General features: G+C 50.2%; 5 protein-coding genes and 1 pseudogene across 6 annotated transcripts, besides 1 other annotated feature; all 6 read right to left on the bottom strand.

The window, feature by feature from the left end:
• Positions 1-6,103: 6,103 nt before the first annotated feature.
• On the bottom strand, positions 6,104-7,042 carry NCS57_01092800 (MARVEL domain-containing protein; the record flags this gene model as incomplete). Its single annotated transcript, XM_053060654.1, has 4 exons — positions 6,104-6,197; positions 6,263-6,342; positions 6,489-6,674; positions 6,752-7,042. 4 exons carry the CDS (start codon positions 7,040-7,042, stop codon positions 6,104-6,106), a joined length of 651 nt encoding a protein of 216 aa, XP_052909040.1.
• Positions 7,043-10,510: 3,468 nt separating this feature from the next.
• NCS57_01092900 (GFO-IDH-MocA domain-containing protein) lies at positions 10,511-11,759 on the bottom strand (the record flags this gene model as incomplete). The annotated part of the gene is made up of 2 exons (XM_053060655.1): positions 10,511-11,645; positions 11,698-11,759. 2 exons carry the CDS (start codon positions 11,757-11,759, stop codon positions 10,511-10,513), a joined length of 1,197 nt encoding a protein of 398 aa, XP_052909041.1.
• Positions 11,760-12,352: 593 nt separating this feature from the next.
• On the bottom strand, positions 12,353-14,721 carry NCS57_01093000 (Zn(2)-C6 fungal-type domain-containing protein; the record flags this gene model as incomplete). Its single annotated transcript, XM_053060656.1, has 3 exons — positions 13,319-14,721; positions 12,468-13,254; positions 12,353-12,409 (listed from the first exon to the last, which is right to left on the bottom strand). Exons 1-3 carry the CDS (start codon positions 14,710-14,712, stop codon positions 12,353-12,355), a joined length of 2,238 nt encoding a protein of 745 aa, XP_052909042.1. The 5' UTR covers positions 14,713-14,721.
• Positions 14,722-15,477: 756 nt separating this feature from the next.
• On the bottom strand, positions 15,478-17,209 carry NCS57_01093100 (annotated as a pseudogene). Its single transcript has 2 exons — positions 17,115-17,209; positions 15,478-17,062 (listed from the first exon to the last, which is right to left on the bottom strand).
• Positions 15,478-17,209: a sequence feature.
• A 484-nt stretch (positions 17,210-17,693) lies between these two features.
• Positions 17,694-19,526, bottom strand: NCS57_01093200 (uncharacterized protein; the record flags this gene model as incomplete). The annotated part of the gene is made up of 3 exons (XM_053060657.1): positions 17,694-18,642; positions 18,843-18,993; positions 19,046-19,526. The coding sequence occupies 3 exons, from the start codon at positions 19,524-19,526 to the stop codon at positions 17,694-17,696; spliced, it is 1,581 nt and encodes a 526-aa protein (XP_052909043.1).
• Positions 19,527-22,557: 3,031 nt separating this feature from the next.
• Positions 22,558-23,514, bottom strand: NCS57_01093300 (Cysteine synthase 1; the record flags this gene model as incomplete). The annotated part of the gene is made up of 1 exon (XM_053060658.1): positions 22,558-23,514. The coding sequence occupies one exon, from the start codon at positions 23,512-23,514 to the stop codon at positions 22,558-22,560; it is 957 nt and encodes a 318-aa protein (XP_052909044.1).
• Positions 23,515-23,628: the final 114 nt, after the last annotated feature.

Genomic DNA, 23,628 nt, shown 5'->3' on the forward strand with positions numbered 1-23,628 from the left:
TGTATAACAATGCGTATAGTTCAGATGAGGATATGTAGCAGTTGATTGTGTGTGAATATCGTTTTGATCTAAAACTCCAAGTTCGTGATGATCTCCCGTAGGTGACCTTAAGTATCTCTTTCAGCCGCTCCGTACCACTGTTCACTTAAACCACCCATGATGTCAGGCTTGAACTTCTATCCAATCACTGCATGCTGTTGACGGTTTCGTAGCGTAGTATTCGAGCATTTGGCTCCAGACTTGGGAATCGGTCCGTCCTTAGAGTCAGGTGGCCATGCGTGGAGTTGTGTCATCATCCACCGACAGAGTTAGCCTCACTTGGGGTTGATACTCCAGCCTTTGAGTGAAGAAATCGGCCAGTTTTGGGGCAGATGACGTTTGGGGCGCACCCCAGCTACGAGTGACCGGACCATTCGGAGTCGCTGATACTCACGAGGAGTTTTGGTGGAAGTTCCGAGAGATCCGGTTCAAACGGGGCCATCGGTTGACAGAATAACCCAGACGGCCATTAAACCCGGCATTGTAATTTGAAGAGAATGATGCCGTAATCAATTAGACCTTTTCTTCCAGATCAAGAGGGTCAATTGAGCTCAAGAATGGTGCAATGCCGTTGAGAGAGTCCGCACACGTTGTCAGTGCATGTGTCTTGCTACACCATGCAACGACAATTCTATGTATCGTGGACCGGCTTGCCTCAGCGTTTGGCCCCATCGCCGATCCCCGCGACAAGGGCAACGGCGAAAACGTTTCTTTGTCATGACGCCGGTGCTGCAAATGTATGACGCCGGCGTTAGGAGAAAGCTAGAGCCCGTAAAGTACTGTACCACCTGGCTGGTATTGGCCCGCTTGACATGCAAACAAAGCAGTCAAATAGGGATCAGAACACAATATGCCGGGCCAAATACAAATGAAAGAGCCAGGTCTTTGCTTAGTAGTAATGAAACTGGATCTTCTTCATTGAACGGGTTCCTCGGGACCTTTTCATCGGCCCTTTATGTCAAATACGGTACCAGCTGACGAGTACCCAGCAGCGAGGTGACCCGGATTTCCGGTTTTTAGTCTACCGATCCCACTCGACGGAGCGTTGGACTTCCCCGGATTTGGGCGACGTCATATGAACTCTATCCAGCAGACAACACCGTGAGAGCTCATCGTTAGGGCCCACCAAGACATTTCACGCCACAACGATCTAGGGACACGTGGTTCATGACCGAGTTTCGGCCGACAAAGGTATCCATCTCTTATTCGGGTACAGTACTGCACACGAACACTGCTGCTACGAACGAGGCAGCTAATCGTAGTTCGACCTTACCTAGACACATCACGCCTGGTTGATTCAAATCAGAATGTGACCATCCGTTTCAGGCCACTGGTAGTGCTCTAATACAATACTTTGGCAGTACCGTGCTGCGTGCGCTACGTAGTTGGCAAGATAAGAGTGCCGTACTGGACGAACGAGTGGCCAATGACGCCGCTCAGTGGTGGTGTGAAAACCCCAGATTTGGGCACTTCTTACCCCATGATTGAAAACATAATTAGAGGCAGGTCAACAGAATAACTTGCAGAAAGAGTTTTCTTTCATTCATACCCAGAATAGGTCGAGATAACTAGTTTAAGGGGGTCGATGGCGGATAGCATAACGCCCGGATGTGGAACGCTTCTGTATGCACCTCAACCATTTATCCAGCAATCTGATTCTTAACTAAAGAAAACAAGAAAAAACCTAATTACCATATCTATCATATCTCATCATCGTCATCCCCTGCCGAGCTTCTAGCTGGTTCAGCTTTAAGGGCCTTCTGACTCTTCAATCTCGCTAGTTCTAATTCCAGCTCCAATCGCCGCACCTCATTACGCTCGTCCTCACCGAGGTCATCACCAAGACCATACCCTCGACTCTATGCCGAACCCGCATGATACAGATTTGTTCCCCGGCGCACTGGTGGGCGTTTCCCCAACCGACCACTCTTTTGCGCTAAGGGCTTGGAGAAGAGCCCTGGATCGTCGTCTCGTCGAAGAGTAGGGTAAGAGACCTGCATTGTCCTTGGCTATCTCTAGGAGAAAAAGGTGTCGATCTTGCAGGCCGGCCCCTTACTATCAAGTTCGATAATGCCCTACTTATCTTTTTACATAAATGCCGACCATGTCCCATGGCCACCGGGAATTTAATATACTCGCAGAAAAGTAAGGTCTTTGTGTACTCCGGCGCCAGACAAGCACCTGGCTCCACAGGGATTGCCAGCTTTCTATACGATATCTTCCATGCTTTGACTAGCCCCTGGAAAATTTGCCTGTATTAAATAACATACATGGTATGTTTACCCGCCTCCTTGTTATAACCCCAACGAGGGAGCTCTGCCTCATTGGGCTAAAACTGCCCGTATTCAAGCGCGTCGTCTGAGCTCGTGTGAAACATCCCAATACGACGAAAGCGGCCCATGTCAATATCAACAAGCTCGAAGAGTAAAAACTGCGGAAGACTTGAGCGCGACTCTCGACGTGGAGTTGGAATAACATTTCCGAAATTGGTCTGATACCTTCGCTAAGGCATGTAGTAAAAGACTCGTTCGTGGAAGGTTGATACATCAGATATACTGACGGCGAAATCGAGCCGAGCTGATGCAAAACCCGGGTTGTATGAGTCCCACCCATCGGAGAGATCCATATATTTGCGGCTGTACCCGACCACTAACGGCCATACGACTAGGGTTTTCGTGCCAATGTCAACAAGCTTAGCACTCTTTAGCTCTCCATCAACTTTGACTTCAACAAGGTTAGCAGACACTGGGCCGAATATATCCCAGGCGATGCGGCCCTTCGAAACATCCCGGTCCTCGGCCCGGCGTAGGCATAACTCCTCGGAGTCCCAGTACCAGGTCATTCGACTGGCAAGGTTGAAAAGCCATACTCCTGCCACGTAGGTGTTATCTAAAAGATGTGATTTCAGATAGCGACATATTCCAGAAATAGCCACAAGCTTGTCCGTTGCGAATGTCAGGCTGCAGGAGGAGTAGGGGTCCCTGATCCGAGTCCAGGCGTTGTAGTAATAGACCTTCTGTCCAAGAGCGGCTTCCCAGTGCTCAATACTCCGGCTTTTTAGCTTGCCTCTTCCTTCGAGCCGTAAGTCCTTGAAATGGATAGGTGACTTGACGCGACCGAAAATTGGCATCCCCCGAAAATAGTGCTCGCAGGCTGCCCCTTCGCAACACTCAAAGAAAACCCCCCTGCGGCAGAAATGTGGGGTACGCGCTGGCAAGATCCACTCTTGTATAATCCATCCTCTTGAACTAAGAGGCGCGTTAGCTACTCCTCTGTCCCATGTCTGCATGTCAGACTTGGTCCATGATACCGGCTTGGTGAGACCAGTCAGCGCCGGCGTCTCCGTCTTGGATAATACAGATGGAATCAATCCAGACATGGCGAACACCAAAATGGCGAGCAACGATAACAAAGTCCTAGAAGATTGGAGATAGCTTATTAGTGGGGAGTGCTTGCAACCAGCGATCCAGTAACTCCTTGCTGAGCTTCAGTTGGTTTGCATCATTCCAGCGATGGCTGAGCGTGATATATCGAGTTCCGGGAGGAACATCATCCCCTCGGACGAGCTTGGCTTGCAATGTTGCAGCGACTTCGGAGAGCTCGTCAGGAGGTCCACCAACCTAGTGGGGTACCACGATCCAGTATCGCCACGGTTGGCACAGAGTGCATGATTAGATTCACAGACGCGAATCCAGTTGTGAACTTTAGAGAATGTTTCGTCTGATGCTGTCGAGGTGGAAGTGACGTGAGATTGATGAAGATCTAAACCACAAATCAGCTATTAATTCCAGAATGTAGAGGTAGCAGCAGCACTTAGAATCCGTGCTATCGTTTTCATACTTTTCGAATTTAGATCTTGAGCCATCGTGACCTCAAAGGTGAATCCTTCACTCCATGCAAAGGTTGGCAAGTAGCTCTTCATGTGATAAAGCTGGGTCTGAAGTTCTGGTACGACGCTGGGATCGTAGTCCCATCTCCTGTTGATGAAGAATGAGCTCAACATACGCGCAGTTATCCAAAGCCGGGAAATTTCTTTCGTCTGTCTTTCACAAGAGACGAAGAAGCAAGTGATGCTTGAAAACCAATTCGAAGAATCTTCCCGAGGGACAGCCTTGATATGATGGATTGAATCTTGAATACTTCGCACGATTTCTTGCTCCGGTATGCCTACCGTTCTGAGCACGTTATAGCATATAAAGCATCCTTGGTCCGCTGCATTTATGAATCCGTCAATAGTGGTATGAAGGTGGTACAGAGCGCTATATCGCTCCGATAGATCTATGACAGTGTTGCGAAAAGCAGATGCGCAGGTTTCGCAGAGATCCAGAGGTCGCTTTTCGGCTAGTCGATGGTGGTCCATGTTGTTGATTTTATCTTCTTGAGAGTAATAAAAGTGTTCTAATAACAACAAGAACCACGCAGATTAGCCTGTGCCGATGCGGCGTTAATATATTGATTTGAGCAGGGAAACTCATCCCGAGTCGGACGGGGACGAGATCGGTAGCAGCCCACAAAAGAACGGGAAGGCTACCTAGAATAAGGGGGGTTAATAAGGCTCACTTGATACAGATCCCAGAACGCGACCAGGCACAGGCGAAGGAAGATGGGAAGTATGGACAGATTAAACAGGCGATCTCGCAAACGCTGTAAGAACAGACGAAGCAGCAAAAACCCTCTGAATTTTGGCTGAAGACATCACGGAGCATGAGGCAGGTAAGAAGAAATAACATGGATGCTGGGTCGTGAGGTGACTGATGCTTGACACCTCTCCCTGTTGTGGGGCTTATTATCTTACTGGTTAGAGCATAGCCCCAGAGCTACGTACAGTAACATCACTTACAACTCCCCAGGCGAGAAGGGGTGGGCGGCCGGCTCAGCTGCAAGTGAGACCTAAGAGGGTACAGTGCTTGCTCCAAATCACCTATCACGAACAGGCTCGCCCGGCCTTGAAGATCGTTTCGCCCGGCTGCATAAGCTCAAGATACTTGCTAGAGGTTCTCACAGCTCCCTCTAGGCGGTACTCACGACCAACATCACGCAATTTGCGACTGTGTGCAACCACGAAAGGTTTGTCAATCATAATGAATGGGCGCAACAAGGGGGTCAGCAAGTGATGGCGCATTAGCTAGTTCTCCTTTATGGTGCACAACACCAATCCTGAGGCAGGCTTTGAATGTGAGAAGGTTGGTCATTCTATCATTGTGACAGCCTGATTCTCAGTGTTGTCAATCATCGCTCGTTTCCATAATTTCCTGCATGCAGAACAACGTTCGCATGCTCGGCTCAAATTCCCCTTCGCAGCCACTGCTGCAGAACTTCCTCAAATAGAAGCAAAACAGAAACGCCACCCTCTGCACATTTCTAGACATTACAATTATAAGTCACTTCACGGCAGTGCAGCTGACACGCCCATGAATTCGGTGAGGGGTTGCTAACCAAAATCTAGAGGCTAAGCGGACTGTATCAACTACTACCTATCTAGCTAGGTAGGGAGGCTAAAGAGATGAGGCCACCTCCACTACACGGGTTGCAGATGAATAGTAAGAGAGATGCTAAACCAAAATGCACATCATAGTATTGAGGTGACGCTTTGACGACCAGACAAAGAAAACACCGAATCAACCCAATTAATGCATCGTCTTTTGGGCAACGCTTGCCATGTTTGGTCAGATGAGGGGGGCGGAGTATACCAATATGGCAATAGACGGCAGCGATGGTTCTATAGACTTGGCAAAGTGTAACTAGATATTCACAAGAGTTTTCATCCTAGGATGTGTAGAGAGAACTAGTTCCTTCGGGGCCAATTCACCAGGGGCTATAAGTCACAGATAACCCTTGATACTAGGTCAAGCATCCAAATTACCAAAGGAAGCAAATAGCCACCAAGTTTCTTAATCAATATTCTTGATCCGTTACAGTCAGTCCAATCTGGTACCCTGGTGATCATAGCCAGTTCTTCCCAACTTCTGTCACACAAAACAGGCCCTACGGACTAACCCACCCTTCAGCAAATTCCAATTATGGCATGTGTGCCCAAGGAAGTTTCCATCGGATCTTCTCTCTGCTAGACCTGAGACACCTGCGTGACAGGCGGTGGGACTGCAGCCACATTCGGCTCGTTGACCGGTCTTCCATAGTCGTTTTCCTGGGAATCGCGGCTTGAGTGCAAGGCGAGTTAGTTCAAGCTCCCAAAGACAAATCACCAAGTACATCTCCAACTTACCCCAAATGTTTCTTGGCCTGGTGTTTGAACTCGGTGGCTGTCTCTTTGACATGGATGTACTTGTGGAAGACGTAGATTCCCTAATGGTAATTGCGTCAGCAGCCATCCGATGTTGAAGGTGACAACTAAACACTAGAAACGGCGAGTGTGAGGGGCCAAGGGTGTCGTGGAGGGTGATGATGTCTCCTTCCAGAGAGAACAAATTGATTTGTAAAAAAAGACTTACCAAAATCCCACTGAGCAGGTAGGCAAACCAAGCAATGAAAGAGAATGCCAAGACTGTCCTCCAGTGTGAACATCCCGCTCTGCCGACGTTGACGGCTCCAGGACGGCCAACACGCCAGTAACCGCCCCAGTAGTAGCCCCAGTAGGTACGATACCACGTAGAGGAGCATGAGTGAGTGGTCGATTTCTATTCGTAGCACACCCAGTCAGTAAGCCCTGTCCTCTGGGTAGAGTAAGCCGATCAGTACAGGAAAGGGGCCATACGGTCTGAAGCAGGCAATACGCCACGAGCCACATAACGAACAGCACAAAGTCACATGGGAAGCTCATAAACAAGTTTCTGAAAGGTGGGCATAGGAGAAATGAATAGATGATGGAGATGCCAGCAACCACCATTGCGTAGACGAGGCGGCCATCCTCATGCACCTGCTGGATAGTGAGAATATTGCTGAATCGCGCAAGGATGCCGAGGACAATGGCAGCGCAGGAAATTTGCCCCAGTCGTAGAATAATCGAACAGACTTTGTGGGCTGATCCGGATTTTTCATATGACATTTTGGAGGCGGGTCACGTTGGGCGCGAAGAAAGATGAGGTCAAGATGGTGTTTTGTCTAGAAACCAATTGTCTGGAAGAGGATGCCGGGATTCCCCTGTCCTGCCCAGGAACGCCCGGGAGTTTATATGTCTTGCAGGTGGGTGGACTGCACGTTCAATCTCCCCATGGGTCTGAACTTGGTAACCGGCTCGTAGCCTTAAACTTCAAGCCCAGTGCAGAGCTGAAAGGCTGGTATGCAACCATCAAGAACGAACAACCAACAATAAGCGACGTTTGGGCGGAGTCTCATGAAAAAGGTTAAGCAGATGCCGGTTATGGATGGCCTCCAGCTGGTCTCCATAGGTCGAGGTTTTCACTCCATCACACCACAATTGCTGGCTGAACGGGCATGGTGATGCCAAGTCGTCCACATCCGATCCGATGCTTTGGATTACTGTAGAGTTTCGTATCGGGATGAGACCATACCGTGCTTGCGTACTGACTTTTCATTCGGTTCCTAAGAGTAAGCTTTGTGGATGTCTTGCGAGGGGTTAAGAGCTCACACATAATGAAATATCCGGGGTCGCAATGCTCAGGAACATGACAGATGGACCCTGTCTATCGCGTCAGAATTGTCAAGGGAGAACTGAATGGGTGGTTGGAGACAGCTTGACAGCAAAAGGGGTGTCGTGACCTCGACTCTGTGTGGGTGGTCGTAAACGTGCCGTGGGCCCTCCTTGGCCAAGAAAAGCATCGGGCATTTAAACGCTCGGGTCTAAAATAATGGCTGACCTATCAATAGAAGGTGGTCTGATGGCTTGAAGCTGGGATTCAGGAATTCGACCCCTGATCATCCATCTCCTCCAGTCCCGTTGATGCGAGCATCACCACATCACCCAACTGGAACTTGCCGCACTGCTACAAAGACCCAAGCTCGCAATCCACGGTTGGCTCGGCCGTGCGCATTCCACCGTGGCTTTTTGGCATGTGGTGTCCATACGTCAAGGTTATGGCGTGGCTGCGGTATGGTTTGCGCCATCGCTATCAGATCATGAATATTGCTTGAGATGAGAGGGGCATCCCAACCAGTCTGCCAATCGGATAGACATAGCATGCACGTGCTATCTCCGCTGCTGAACTTCTTTTGTTGTTTCTTGACTTTCTCAACTCAACCGTCTCCTCTTCACCACTCGTATCGTTGCACCCTTGCATGAAAGGAAGAAAGATTGGCCAAGCCCAACACACCTTGGCTAGAGGGTGTCGGAGACATCAAGTGGGGACGAAAATTCGGGGTGAAAGTGAAGACGTGTGTGAGACCATCAAAGGGCGTATGGAGCTCCGTACGCAGGTGGCTGCTGGTGATGCCATTGGAAAATGCGGCAGTAGGGCTTCCTCTCGAATGCGCTGATAGATAAACCGGATTCTCCATGTCGACTTGGATATATATCACCAGTCTTATACTCCTCGTTATTACTTGACCAGACAATATTTCACCAGCGCCGAGCAAAGCTGCGTCGTATTGATGCCTCCCGACCAACATCAACTAGGAATTAAGCGCAGTTGGGAAAGTTCGCTATGGGGGATCGGCGCATTAAGTACAGCTCTCCGTTTTCTCAGAGCGAAAAATAAGCGACTGGCCATCATTCTCGACCATCACTTCAATTCCAAGATCTATACGTCTGGATCTAGGCTCGCAGGGGAGGTGGTCCTCAATACAGACAAGGCCGTGAAGCTTGAGGGTCTGGCGATCCTACTAGTGGGCAGAGCAGAGACCCGAAGACATTGTCCGGATATTACCAATATAGCATCTCACCGATTTTTGAGGTTACAAATGCCTATCTCAGCATCTGCATACCCTGCCGATCGCGTCATTCAACCATCCACGACGTACAACTTCCCCTTCTGCTTCACCGTTCCTACGCAACTTGCGATAGGAGCCTGCTCCCATCGTGTCGAAACATTGAATACGCGAGACTACCATTTACGGTTACCACCAACGTTGGGCAGCTGGGAGAGGGATGACATGGGTCCGGAGCTAGCCACCATCACATACTCCATCGAGGCCTGGATGTCGGGGAAATCATTGACAGATTCGACCACCCTAAGGCTAGATGCCTATCAGGCCGTGAATGTTATCGGTGCAACCTTTGAGGATCCGCCGTTGAGCCTCGATTATCAGAACAGAGCATACACTCTCCAACACTCATGCAATGTTGGCACACGCCTTCTCTCCCCATCTGATGGCAAAATAAAAGCAACTGCCGCGCAACCCGGGGCCATCCGGCTTACAAATGATGGATACAGGGCAGGCCGCTTTACAGTTCCCGTTGGTTTGACATTTGAGCCCTCCTTCGTGAATACCATTCCACCTCAGCACTGCTCCATCTCTGCAAAGCTTGAGGCACAGACGTTGTACAGCTATGAGCCGATGAGACATCTACCAGGCATGAAAGAGATGGAGATCAATTGTTATCCATACCGGAGGAAAACAGTCTCTCTGGACCCTTCAACCATCCAGGTTCAATGGTCTCAACATCCAAGCCCAGATGTCGTGTCTGAGATTATACGACATGGGCGTTGTCTGCCACCTATATTCCACACCGCAGCCATCGAGATCCCACTTCAATTGCCCATGCACACCAAAATGTTTCTCCCGACCTTTTACAGCTGCCTCATCTCCCGCGCCTATACAATCCATCTAGTCCTCAACATCTCGGGGACCCGATTGAGACTCTCTACACCAATTCAGATCATCTTGGAGCCTTCCGAGGTCAACGTGTACCATACGGGGCTTCATGAGAGCCCCCAACGCCCTTCTGACGCTTCTACGCTATATGCCGGGCGTGAGTCGGGGGAGCGGCCATGCGTCACTGAGGTTCTGCCAGGGTATTCCGAAGTATAAGACAAAAGGACTAGGGGGTAGTTACACGCATAGGGGTTAGTAAAATGGCCGTTGCATATTTTGTTCGTGATACCAAGTTCGCCCTTCCAAAACGTCAAGCCATCAACACAAAGGCGTTAAGCGTTCAGGACCTACGGCAAGGCGTAGGGCGTAGGGCGCAGGGCGTAGGGCGGGAGAGGTCCGATCTCGTCGAGAGAGGAGCTGCTTAAAACCCTTCGCCTGGTTGATCGGGAAATAAGCCAAAACTAAGCCCACAAAAAACGATTTGACAGAATATCCAGGCTTAGAGATATGAATGTGCTCATCGCCAGAACAGGGGATGGGTCTGGATCGCCCTGCAGTGCAGTGCAGTGCGCACTCAAAAACATCCAGCTCAGATGTCACAATAACATTTGAACAGATTGCGCCGTCATAATATCAGATTCCATGTGTTGATGGCTTTTTAATTGCCACTATATCTTATGTTTTCCTTCTAGAGAAAACACAAGTGTCATCATCGTGAACAGCAACAAGATTTGTAAGACAGCTGTATGTATGCTCCATGAGAAAGCCAAAGGATATCGGTGATCTTAGGCTTGCTCTACCCCTATAGAGGAAATTCTACGGTTTCGACCTCATCGGGGTATTTAATCCCTGCCTCAGCTCTCACCTGGTCCATAATTTCCATAATTAGGATACTCTCATCCAACCCGAGCTGTGTACCCTCCTTGCGGCCTTCCACCAAAGCCCGGCCAGCATCATCGGCCTCCCAGAACAATCCATGTCCTTGACCTTCAGGATTAGGGCTGGATCCATACCCGTTGTACCATCCACTTCCCTCGCCTGGGCCTGGCTGCGGCCATTGCTTATCATCAATCGTTCCATCCTTCAGAACAAGTCTGGTTCGGGTCGGTCGATAAGCTGGAGGAAACACCTGAACTTCGCCGTACTGTCCCTGAATGCGGATATTGGGCACAACTGCGCCTTGCCTCTGGGCGATGGCATCATTGGACAAACCCAAAGAGGTTGAGGCGACCGCGTGTGCGATCCCACCCTGATCCTCAGACCGAGGGAACTCGAGAAGGATTGTAGTCATTGCGTCAACACCGGTCCGGCTGTACTTGGCAACAGCACTTTTGACAGTTGGGAGACTTCTAGAAGATGCTGGCTGAAGGCTGTACAGACACTGGAATACCCAAGTCAGGCTGTAGATGCCTCCATCGAGCAGAATCCCTCCAGCAAGATCAGGATTGACCATGATGTGGGAATCGTCCTCGAAACCACCTGCGTACGGCAGACTGTGTTCGGCCAAAACCCTTTCAACAGGACCAATTTCGCCAGACTCGATGACCTCGCGGATGTAGAGGGAGAGGGGAAAGTATCGAGTCCAGAGCCCTTCCATCAGGAGCAAGTTCTTCTCTCGGGCCTTCTCAGCGAGCTTCCTGGCTTGCTTGGCATTCACGGTAAATGCCTTCTCGCAGAGCACGTTCTTGCCTGCTTCAAGACAAAGCATGGCGTTCTGATAGTGGTGAGAGTGAGGTGTGGCAATATAGATGATTTCAACATGAGGGTCCTGAACGAGCTCGGCGTAGGAGCCGTAGGCCTTGGCGTGAGATGGAGCATCGCAGTGCCGCAGGAACTCTTCCGCTCTAGACTTTGAGGTTGAAGATGCGGCCGCGACAAGTTCGTGACAGATGTCAGAAACTGACCGCGTATTGGGGTCGACTGAGAGATCTCGGCCGCTATGTCATGTTAGGGACATAGCCAGGCGTCAGGGATTGTGGTTGGACTTACAAGGCTTTGGCGATGCCTCCGGTTGCGAGGATTCCCCAGCGAATTTTCCTTGGCTCATGCATTTCGAGTCGTCGTGGATAAAGCTTGATAAAGGTTGGTTTGGTGCAGCTTGTGGAAGTCGAAAGTCCAGGAGTGTGTTCTTATACTCGAGAGCCACGAGCCGGACTAGGTCACCCTAGCAATAGTTTGACCAACTTAGACTACCAGAAAGAACAATAGATGGCGTGACGAGATAAGACAGTTATCTCTATCGACATGGTTTGAGAGGCGTCGGAGACGAAAGGCGTGATTTTGACATGTGGCGGGGCCTGACAGAGGTGGTGACGCCCATCCTAGGCCGACATCGCTGGGGCTCTACATCATTTATGTACTGGCCAACTCGGCAAGTTCCGGTCGGTGCGTCTCTTTGCCGAAGAAGACGTCAAATGAAACTGCTCTGGCATTACTATCTGTCAAACTCAGGACGAGGCCCATCGTTGTCCCTCTCCCTCCGCTATCCACGGGTGATTGCTTGGTTTCCTCGGCCCTCCAGGAAATGGACTTCAGTTTTCTCCTCACCAGCTGCCACACTCACGGGTTACCGATTCATTGCACACCGCTATTCTTTAACTTGATCTGTCCATCGTGAGGGAAGGTATATTTCATTGTAAGATATCTAGCCCATATCCGGCCAAAGGATACTCTCATCTGTGTCCATTTGCATCCAAAAAGCCTGGCGAAACTGTCAGCAAGGGCATCTTGTATACCAACATATGGTTCCGTTGACTTACCGAAGAATCAATATCCAGCCAGTCTGTGGTATTCCACTGACTGAATAAATGGGCATCGTTCAATATAGAGGCGTTCCCAATATCGACTTGTTGTCCAGCGCTCCCTGGCATTGCACCCACCGCTAGTGCATGTTCTGGTAGGTCACATTGGCCCACATCTGACAATTCTGGCATCTGTTCTTGAGGATATGTCGTTGTTCGAGTGTTGGATTCGGCTATTACGGTTCGAAACTCCTCGAGTATGACAGCGTATCTTCGGCTTGGTGAGTTGGAGGCAGTGGCTTTAGCCAGATGGGTATGGCATCTTTCAGCCAACTCAAGTAACATGGACCGATCATGTCTGGAATTCGAATGCTTGATCCGGCGTTGCCGAATCTCCCACACATATGTGACCACTAGAGCGCAAAAGGTTACGTAGTGTGTCCACCAGAATGCATGGAATATTGGACCTTCTTGAGCCAGTTCATCGACCGTTTCCAGCACCGCCTTTGCAGCCTTGATGCACTCTGTGACTTGGCTCTCGTGCGTGTTGGACGAGCTGCCGAGAAGGAACAGTCGGTTGGCGTGTAAGATGGCGTGCAAGTGTGCCAACCTCAACACTGTCGCTTGGCGGCGGTAGCTAGGAATGAGCATAGACGGGGGTATAGACCCAAGATGTATCGGAAGACTCGCATGCCATTCACGAACACGTTGAATGAGCCGGTTGGCAGCCGAAACTCGCTCGGCTTCCGAGATGGCACGGAAAGTATACACCTCTCGAGAGACTGACCCAACGAGCTTGGCGATTCTAGTTGTATTTGACAGTTAGAGAGCCTAGTCTTGTACAAGAACGCGCTATCTAGGAGACTAACCTTGCGTGAAATATCAGGGCATCAATGTGGCAATCTTTGGGGGTATCGGCCGCATTGATGGGACCATCTACTGTCATTGCCTCATCGTCAACTGACTCTGGAAGATCCTGATTGATGTCCTCATCGTGGAAATGCCGTGGCCGTCCGAATATTACGGCAAGGTAGTTGTCAACGATGTACGCGGTCCAGAAAGTGCGAATGCCACATTGCGTGTGGATGTAGTCGTTCCGTGAGCTCATTCCTCTCTTCCAGTTGCCACGACGATAAAGACCAAGGGCGGTGACGAGGTGGAGTGCATTGCCAAAGACATACCAGCCCCGGTTGAATCGTGACGTCGTGAGTAGGTAGAGAACGTGGATGACCTTGGCCTGCGCTGACTCGAGTCTCGGAAACCCTGCTTCGTCGTCTGCGAAACGAGTTGACAAGACGTAAAGCTCATCGCTGGCTCTGAGTGCCTGGCTCTCATCTTCCTCCGATAAAAAACCCCTGGACTTCTCTTGATGGAGCCTAGCAATAGCCAGTGCAGCCAGAACAATGGCCGCCTCTGCTCGGCCAATGTCGCTCCACAAGGCGCGGCCCTCGTCGTGATTCCTCTTCAAGATCGCCAGCCATCTCTCGCCTGTTGGCCGATGCAGCATGCGGTAAGTTGCAATACATACTTCAAAGTATAGTGCAAGCAGTTTGTTGCACTCGGCAAGATCTGGAAGGGTGGATAGGCCATTACCGGGGAACTCGGGCAACGGCTTGTCACCTGCCGTCATCAACGATTGGTTGTCGGACAAGGGTTGGGCTTTTCCCGATGTACCATTCTTATTCTGAGCCGAAAGGCGCTTCAGAGCTCGTTGGATAAATGTGAGGCCTGATTTCGAGTCAAACACTTGTCCCTGAATCTCCGCTATGGACAACTCTGGCGATGATCTGGATGCCGCAGTGCTCTCGTTCGGTCGACGCAAGAGACCAAGGTCATCACCAACAGCAGTGGTGGGTCCACGGTCGGTTGACAGTGCGTGGTGCCTGGATATATCTTGGACAGATGGAAAAGCACTTGTAGACGAGCTCTTGGGGTGAGTCTCTGCTGGAGGTGGTGTTGGCGGTCGGCCGCGGGTGTACTTTGCATCGTAGGAGCATTCTCTTCCTTTGGCCACGCACTTTGCGCAAGGTAGATCACCTGTGCACCTGGCCTTTCTCGACTTGCAAAAGTCACATGCTCGGCTCACTTTGCGGACCTTGCGAGGCCCAGGCTCGACTCCGTCCGTTGACTTGTTCCGTTTGGATCTGCTTGAGGTGAGCTCGGATGGGGTTGCGACAAGAATAGAGGGCGTCTCAGCATCTGTTTCAACACCTCCCCTGGCCTCGCTAGAGGGAGATAGCATCATATGAGGTGTTTCCTCCATTGGAAGCGACGATGGTGGAGGATTGATGGAGAGGCGGAAAAGGTGACGGAAAAGCTACGCGTTGACATGAGGGGAGGCGGATAAATGACGGCGATCTCACGTGTTCTCTTATCCGCTCACAGCCGAGGGTAATGCTGCTACCCTAGACCCTCTCGACTCACTGAGAAATTAGCACCATTTTCAGTGATCAATCTATATATAACTCCCTCGTCACTACTAGTGGCGTCCTTTTCTACTAATATAAAGCATGCAGGCAAGACTTTCTATGTGAATCGTGCTAAGCGAGAATCTTCATGAAAGAAAAGTGTGTTTTGGGTTATAAGGTTGACATTGAGAATGTGATATGTTGCGCGATGAGTCAGCACGGACATCTCTCAAAAGGAAGCCTTCAAGAAAAACAACATGAGAAGAAGCTTCAGCCGAGTAGAAAATTATTAGAGAATCATGAAGTCAATCACGCGTCAACATGTGAGTGTTTTGATCATACCGAGCAGCAAGTCATCAGAGCTTTGCCGCGTCTCAAGGCGATGGGGCTGTAGGGATGGTCAAAACTGATAGCGAATTAGAAGCGTGGGTGTGCTGATAAGAAATACTTGGCAAGAAGCGACATATGCTCTTTTTGGTAAGTACTCGCTAGCAAGCTCAACATCACAATAATACTCCGTGCATAATAAATGTGCATAAAGAAAGGCGCCCACTCACCTCGACCTTGCTTAGAAGTTAGGTGTAATGGACTTTTCTTTGTTACCTATCATTTAAATACCTTGATATCTCGACAGCCCAGAAGTCTCTACTCTTAGTTGCATCGCCCTTGTCCTCCAAAGGCCTTGAAAACTGCAGCATGAACTGCAGCATCCATCGACCCAACCGAAACGAGCTATCTCGGCTTCTTAGGCAGGCCGAGTGGAAGGAATTGAACCTGGCCATCGCCGTCGATACGTTTGGCCAATATGAGTTAAGATGCATCAAAACTTCAAAGTTCCGTTCAAGACGAAGTTTCGCGGCTGCAATCTCAGCATCATCGGTGCTGAACAGAAGAGTGTGTAATTGAACCGTGGATGCGAGGACGAGCATGTGGCCAACGAGAGAGGATAAGAGTTGGGTTTGTGGTTGTGGTTGTGCTCGGTGGATGATCTCGCAGAAGTTCGTAGCATAAAGCTTGCATTTCTTGGCAAAACAGTGTGTCGGGTTTGTTGGTGATATATCTGTGCTATCTTGGATGAGGTAGAGGAACTGGTAGAATAGGCGTTGGCCGACATTGTTATACAGGATGTGCAGGTTGAGAAAAGCCTGCCCGAGATTCTTCTCTACCCAGTAGGCAATATTGGCGTCGTTATACTGGAATCGAACCGGTAGGCTGCTTTTCCAAGTATCAAAAGAAATTGATAGCTGCTGAACCGACTGTTGGATGTCTTCATCTTTGGTAGCCCCCGAAGCAACGCCGGCGTTGAGTTTGTTGACGTCGTCGAGGAGTCTATTGAGTTCCACCATGTATCCAAGTAAGGACAATGATGAGTCTGCAGTGGGATAGGGTCTGATCCGCAATTCACAGCCAGATGAGTTAGAATCAGGCCTGAGTTGTAAAAACTCCCACTCGTCGATGGGGAGGGGGACTTTTTCATTGGGGTTAAGAGTCCTAGGGATACATAGAGCAGCCGAGTGCCAGGTTTCTATTGTGATGATTGACCACCAGACTTCCAAGAGAGGTGAGCCAGGGAAACCGACTATGTCAATATTATACGTACTTCGGTGATAAAGTTCTTGCTCAATGGGTGAGTCTGCTACAGCATTAGGAAGATCTAGAAGCAGAGCCATACGTGAGGCAATTGCATAATAGACAGACTCTGTGTCTGGATCTCCCTCGACCTGGAATACGATCCCCAAAAGAATACACGCCTGTATCGTAGTTATCGACTTGTCGCGCAGGTTGAGCAATCTTTGTGCCTCTTCAGCATACGGGCGACCACGATCGCAAGGCTCGATGCCCTCAAAGCCAGGGTGTGATGAGAATCGCGCAGAGAGGCTTATAATAGCGAGGAAAAGGACCTTGGGAATTGTGCCATCCCGAACTGCTGTCTTCAAAGTTGGGCGGTGGAATAGACTGGGAAATGAGGCATTGACATGAATAAAGTAGAGGTCTATGAGCTCGTCAGAGAGATCCGGATCAGGAACGGCGGCGGACGAGACGCGAGAGGTGGCAGGTATGTCAGGATCAACGAGAGGGGCGTAGCCTTGACTTGAGCCTTGAGCGGGTGAAGGCTTGAAGTCGACTGTGCACTCTAGTCCCTTGTCGATGCAGTAGGCACAACTGGTTCCTTGTCGAGCACGGAGGCATCTTTTGCGCCGCTCACTTTTGGAGGTTGTGTTAGCAACAGGAGATCAAAGGGTTAGATTGCACCTACCGGCAATGTACACAGGCTGAGATAGGCCGCATGGCTTCGCATACCTCTATCCTTAGCAGACAAGGAAGGACATTTGTCTTGTGGTATCTGGTTTCTCATCAGGGTGTAAAAGCCCCAAAGGCACATACGAACAGAATGCGGGGGAGGGTAACCATCACCTGATCTGCCAGGAGAGACAATCCACCTCGGTCAAATCTTTGTCCGACGCCTATCCCTTTTAAATTCGCGCTCCTCATTCATTACCAGAGGTAGATGGTATTTTACGCGCCCGCCGGCTTTCACTAGAGATCCACACGCGCAAACATGGTATACTTCTGATCTCAATTGAAAAGAATAAGCTGCTGAACCCGGTTTTCACACCCGAAAGTGAGTTATAACCCCGCTCCCTTGTGACCACTTCCTTCAAGTTTCATTGGCAGTAAACATGTCCATCGATAGTTGTCTTCAAGGTCCCATTTGCCTGGAATATGTTTGTTAAAACATCGATATCGAGATGAAACCCATTGGAGCTCGTTATCTTGGTATTTGTAGACTTTCCGGTCTGCGTGAGGTTGGAATACCAGTCGATGTGCGTGAGGGTTAATGATAATGTCGAGGTTTCCACTCAAACCCATTGAGCAATGTCGATCCATCATCTGAGTAACCATAATAAGTCACACTAATCTCGCTTATGGATCCATCATTTCTCCCAACGACCTCAACATCTGCGTATCCCTCTCTCGTGCCCTTCAGAGTATAGTTACCTGCTGGCGGGGCTAGTCGAGCTGGGTTAGCTTCGCTAGGAGAATATGGCACACCCCAGGGGATTTCATCCGAGATAGGCTTGACCGCAGACAGTTTGAGTGGCTTCCGGGTAGAGAGAGTGGCTAACACCACACGTGTCCGCCTGCCACCAGGCTCCCTTGAAGGGCAGCATGGAAGTGGGTTCTTCCCTCCACATGCCGGTATGATAGTCTGAGCCTCCCAGTACACAACCTGAGTCCCGTCGGGAGACCATCTCGGATCAGCCATCGCATTCCACTCAGGGTCATCGAGATCACCACTGCCAGCAACACCCTGCCCACCATTGATTTTCTGGCCAAAGTACTGCCCACGGTCTCCATAGCGATCCAGCAAGTACGGTCTGAAATACCGCTGTTGGCCACTATTCCTGGTAGCTGGCGTGACGGAAGTGGTGATCAGATCTGTGATGGGAGGGATGTTCCTCATGCCTGAGAGCCACATCTGCCGATCTGTTCCGCGTGTATCCTCAATCGCGACCCACTGGTCATCAGGCGAAATAGCCACCGGATCACAGTACTCAGGGTGGCTAGTGAGCCTTCTCACCTTGCCGGTCTGAAGGTGTACGGCAAAGACGTCGATGTTGGAGGACTCGACTGGAGACCCGACGTACGTAGCTTCAGTGCCTCGGCCACTAAATCCTCGGAATTCGCCCACGGAAATGGCATCCTCCTTGACCTCGACGGGTTGCTTGCTATTCGGATTGATATCTAGCCAGGTAATCTCTAGCTTATCAGACAGATTAGGCCTAATTAGGAAGGCCTCGTCGCGTTCTAAAAAGAGAAAGAGGGAATTATCTCAGGAGGAACAATAAGCAATACACACAGATTAAAGCGATCCACAAGGATAGCCTTACTTTGCAACACATACTAGCTAACACTCTGAACTCTATTCTAGTTCCCGACATAGACAGCAAGCAAAAGGCCACCTGAGTAGGGGGCTACTGACATCTTGAACCCATTGGCGGGATCCTCGAGATAAGTCACCAAGTCCTTATATCCCATCTTAGCTGCCAGATTATTATCGACGACAACTGTGGCACCTGGTCTCATGCGAGGTTGAACCAGCTTAAGCGTAGGTAGGGCCAAGGGGGTCCAGACTATAAGATATTAATCTACTATCCACGAGAATATTCTAGAAGAAAAACTTACTATCAAGGAGAAGAAGGTCTACTTGATCTGGCAGGTCTATCTTCAGAGTCTCTCGCAGATCTCCCTCTCGCAGCTCGATGTACTTCTCGATATTATCACCAGCAGCGCTCCAGTGCTCTCGAGCCCTAGCCGACTTTATCGCTTCGTTCTCCGTAGCAATAACCTTTCCAGGCTGCGAGTCAGGCTGCGAGTCGGAGTTTTGCGCTACAGCCAGGGCTAGGTATATAGTGCTCACGCCAAACGACGTTCCCGCCTCGACAACGAAGCGTGCCTGCATAGAACGCAGGAGCAGGTAGATAAAGGCGCATTTATCAGGGTCTAAGGCAACGAACTTATCAAGGGCCATCGAAGTCGGACCGTCTGTGCTCACATACGGTGGCTCGTCAAGTGCCTGCTTATGCAGGTCTCGGAGGAGGTCTAGGGTGCGGGGAGAGGCGACTATAGAAGCCAAGGTCGTCTCGATCGTGGAATAATCGGGCATTTTGGTGTTGTGACTGTAGATTGGCGGAAATCAGATGGAACTGGATTACGGACCATCAGCGTAGTTAATGATTCAAACGTTGCCTTTTATACCTACTCAAGCCAACCCCCCGTATTGGTTTAGGTTGAATGATGGAGGTGCCGAAGCCCATGCCGATGCGCATGAGTCAAAGTGGAGCCTCCCGTTGGAGGGAAGGAGAATGCGATCAGTGCCCTGCGTCTCATTCACATCCCCGTGATCTGTCTAGAAGCATAGTTGTGGGTCACTGGTGTTAGGATTAAAAGCAGGTCCTTCAGGGGCAGATGCATAACGAGAACACGAATATAACACGAATACACTGATTTAACCAATGGACCGAATACACGTACTGTCTGACAGGATTCCCTTAGAGTTTTAATCTAGACTTTTGTTTTCTCTATCTTGCAGTGCTAGACCCCCCGTGGCCGCTCTGAAATGGCACTAGTAGATAGATCACGACTTGTTAATCCCTACATCCCTACCTCCTTCCCAGCCCTGCAAAACGTGTGTAACCAAACTCCTCAGCGCTTCCATCCTGTTTTCAGTTCCCATGAATGCTAAGAAGTCGCTTTCATAGCCAGATCCATTCTCGTAATACAGGCCTTGGACCATCGTTTCGATCTCACCCATGTTCTGAACCACCCGGCTCTCAAGACTTTCCCCTCTTTCGAACTCCTCCCACAGTTTCATTGCCCAACAACCCGGTAGATAACCTAGAAACAGCTCCGTAGTGAGGTATTCGTGTAAATAATCTTCTGGCTTGCACGCATCGTCTGTAGGGACGGCGTCACCCAACAAGCCTTTCGCCATACCATGTATACCGGCCATTGATATACAATACGTAATGTCCACTTCCCGTTTCTCAGGTAGAGCCATGAGAAGTGCTGCTATCATCCAGGAATGTTCGGCAACCGACTTCAGTTCCCTATTTAGTACGTTAATATAAAACGATCTAATGAAAGTCGATAGTAACTGACCCTTTACGATGACGTGTCGATACTCTCTGCTTCTTATTTAGGAGCTGGCTAGCAATCAAGGCGAAAGTGGCGAAGTTAGACCTGATATATAGTGCGCTTCGTAAGTCGGAAATGGATTCCAACTCGATGCCACCGGGCCACGTCCCGTTCCCTCGCATAGAGTTATCCACAGGCTGAGTTCTGTTATTGCCCCTAGATTGAAGCCACCCTTGAAGGATCTCGTCAGTATCGCACTTCAGGGTCGCCACATTTTCGACAATATCTGATAAGTCCGGTAGACCCTCCGCATGGTTACCGGCTTCATCAAAACGCAGCATGATTAAGAGCAGCGTGATCTTCTCAACCTCTGCAAGAATTTTACTTTCCTTGCTTTCTTTCTTGTTAAACTCCTCCCATAACTCCTTTGCAAGGGGGTGTAGTGGTTGCTTTAGAAACGTCTTCGAGATTCCATACACTACAGCCATGGCCGCGCAGCGCCGGCTGTCTACTCCTAGCTTTGTAGGGAGAGCGAGACACAGCACGCTCATAAGCCAGGAATACTGGGCAATCGAACAATAGTTTCTGTAGTTGTATAAGGCGGAGTTAAAACAAAACGGAGCGGTGTGCCGTACTGTATACAACAGTTCCCGCGTCCTGTCCACTTTGTAACTTTGGCGTGGGTTATGCCAAACGCGAAGGCGAGGAAAGAACCCGTGAGAGGCGGCGTTAACAGATCGTTACTGGTTGGAATCTCGCCTGATGGTACGGTTATAAGGGGTGCCGCCGCAGTAAGTGTATATTGGTTTCTGGCACACGTACATGTCTCCATTGTCTTGGTTTTTGAAATATAGAGGGAGTTGGGTTAATCGGTGAAGTTCAATGACAGCTGGGGACAAATGTATTCATGAACAAAAAGCAGTTTAGGAACGCTAACTCCGGCAACTTCCCGGTGCAGTGGCGGGGTTCTTATGGCGGCTGTGCATCGGGAGAGTTATATGGCCCAGGGATTCGATAGGCTCATGTGCTCTCTGATCGCAATTTGTTGCCAGTTTTTTTGTCTGCAGTATGGCGCTAGAATGGGTTCTGGCAAGTGTCCTCCCGCCTAGCCCTTGTGACCTGTTTAGGCTGTTGAGGTGAGTTTGGCCGATTAAAGTGGGATCTCGCTGTTGCATGGTCAAGTTTGTGCTGTCCACACCCCTGAGCAAGGGGCAGGACTGCTCGTCAGCCCAACGTGGCCTTAAGCATGGGGCCATACAGCAGAAACGTCTGGCGATAAGACAGATTTTCAGACCCTGACCACGGAGCCCAGGCCTGGAACCTCTCTGGAAAGCAGTTGCCAAACTGGATTTGGGGAGAACTCCTCCCTGCATAACCATCTCGTGATATCATAATCGTCCGAGGAAGACGTTATATGACCTCACTTCTTTCCGTCAAACGATGCCAAGAGTTTACCAGGCCGGCACAATGGGTAAGACTGAGATAATTCCAAATTTGGAACTCTTGGCGAAATCTTCCTTTACATGAGGCTGAAAGATGGGGGTTGCCAAATAGTGGGGGGATCACGGTCGAACCTATAGAATTGGCATCCACTTCGCAAACTATTGCCTTTTAAATCTGCCTTACTTGCTTGTCTAACAAATTTAGGTTAGTCATCCCCTAGCCTGCTGCGCCCAAATCCAACAAAGTCCAATCGGCTTTTCATTGAATGGATAGCCCATCGTCCGATGGAGTGAAATGCGGCCCCGGAAATGCCAGGCAGCCCACCTCCTAAGACGCCGTTGACCAGGTATTTTCGAGTGACGATGTTGGGAAAACCTTGCACAAAAATTAGTGCTGGGTGCGCCCCTCCCTTGCTAACTTTAGGCAGCGCGACGTGTTAACTCACCTTCAGTAAACGCACATCAAGAAGCGAAAGATAGCGTAGTATCTTTAGAAAAACAAACAAAATTAGGGAATAGGGTCTGAGAAAACAGACAGCCGCCTGTCCATGTTTAGTTATTTAGGGAATTTCATCCGGGTTCACTATAGCTGCTTAGATTTCGGTAAAGACACTATGGCTACTCTCGGTCTTCTGAGAAAAGAGACCCCGTCAGATATTTCAACCCAGTGTCGCAAGCAACCGTCACGACCTTCTTCCCAGGGCCCAGCTCTTTGGCCAGCTCAATCGCAGCAGCGATGTTCAGACCCGACGACGTACCAACCAGCAGCCCCTCTTCCTTAGCTAGACGGCGGCACATGTCGCGGGCGTCCTCTTCGTGGACGGTCCGGGCTTGGTCGTATAATTTTCGGTCAATATGGGCCGAGATAAAACCTGGCGCAATGCCATCGACGCCATGCGAGCCACTCCGGCCTCTTGCCAGCAGGGCCGCGGAATCGGGCTCGAGCAAGACAACGCGGACTCTTGGGTTATGAATCTTGATGACACTGGACACGCCCATCGCCATGCCCGCTGTGCCGAAAGCACCGCAAAAGACATCAAAACCGTCGGGGAACTGCCGGACTAGTTCGTGGCCGATTTGGGCGTACCCGGCGAGCGCATCCCGATTGGAAAATTGGTCGGTGTAGAGATAGTCGTCGCGCGATCCAAGGTCGGCAGCCCTCTTGTTCATGGACGCCATCAGATCCGACGTTGTTTTCCCCGAGGGGCTATGGGTGATGTCGAGTTTTCCGCCAAACGCAGCCATCGTACGCAGCTTCTCGGGCGCAATCGCATCGGCCGCCAGCGCCAGAAACGCATACCCCTTGAGGGCGCAGATGAAGGCCAGGGATGCGCCGGTGCTGCCACCTGTGGCTTCAACGACTGTCATGTCGGGCTTCAGGTCTCCGCGGTGTTCCGCTTGCTCGATCATGGATTTTGCCATCCGGTCTTTGTAGGAGCCTGTCGGGTTGAGAAACTCGAGTTTGACGAAAACATCAGCGGCATTCTGAGGGACTACGCGCTTGAGTTGGACAACCGGCGTGTTTCCGATGATATCCAGGGCAGAGGAAGCAAGGGGCGGAGGGTTTAACGTCATCTTGAAGAATAATATTGAGGTGAGTCTATGGTAACGGGGCTTGGAAGAGGAGATGAGTGTAGAAGAAAGCGCTCTTGAAAGCTACTTATAGAGTACGAAACGGGATGTTCACAG

Source organism: Fusarium keratoplasticum, chromosome 9 (assembly GCF_025433545.1).
Source record: "Fusarium keratoplasticum isolate Fu6.1 chromosome 9, whole genome shotgun sequence".
Lineage (NCBI taxonomy): Eukaryota > Fungi > Ascomycota > Sordariomycetes > Hypocreales > Nectriaceae > Fusarium > Fusarium keratoplasticum.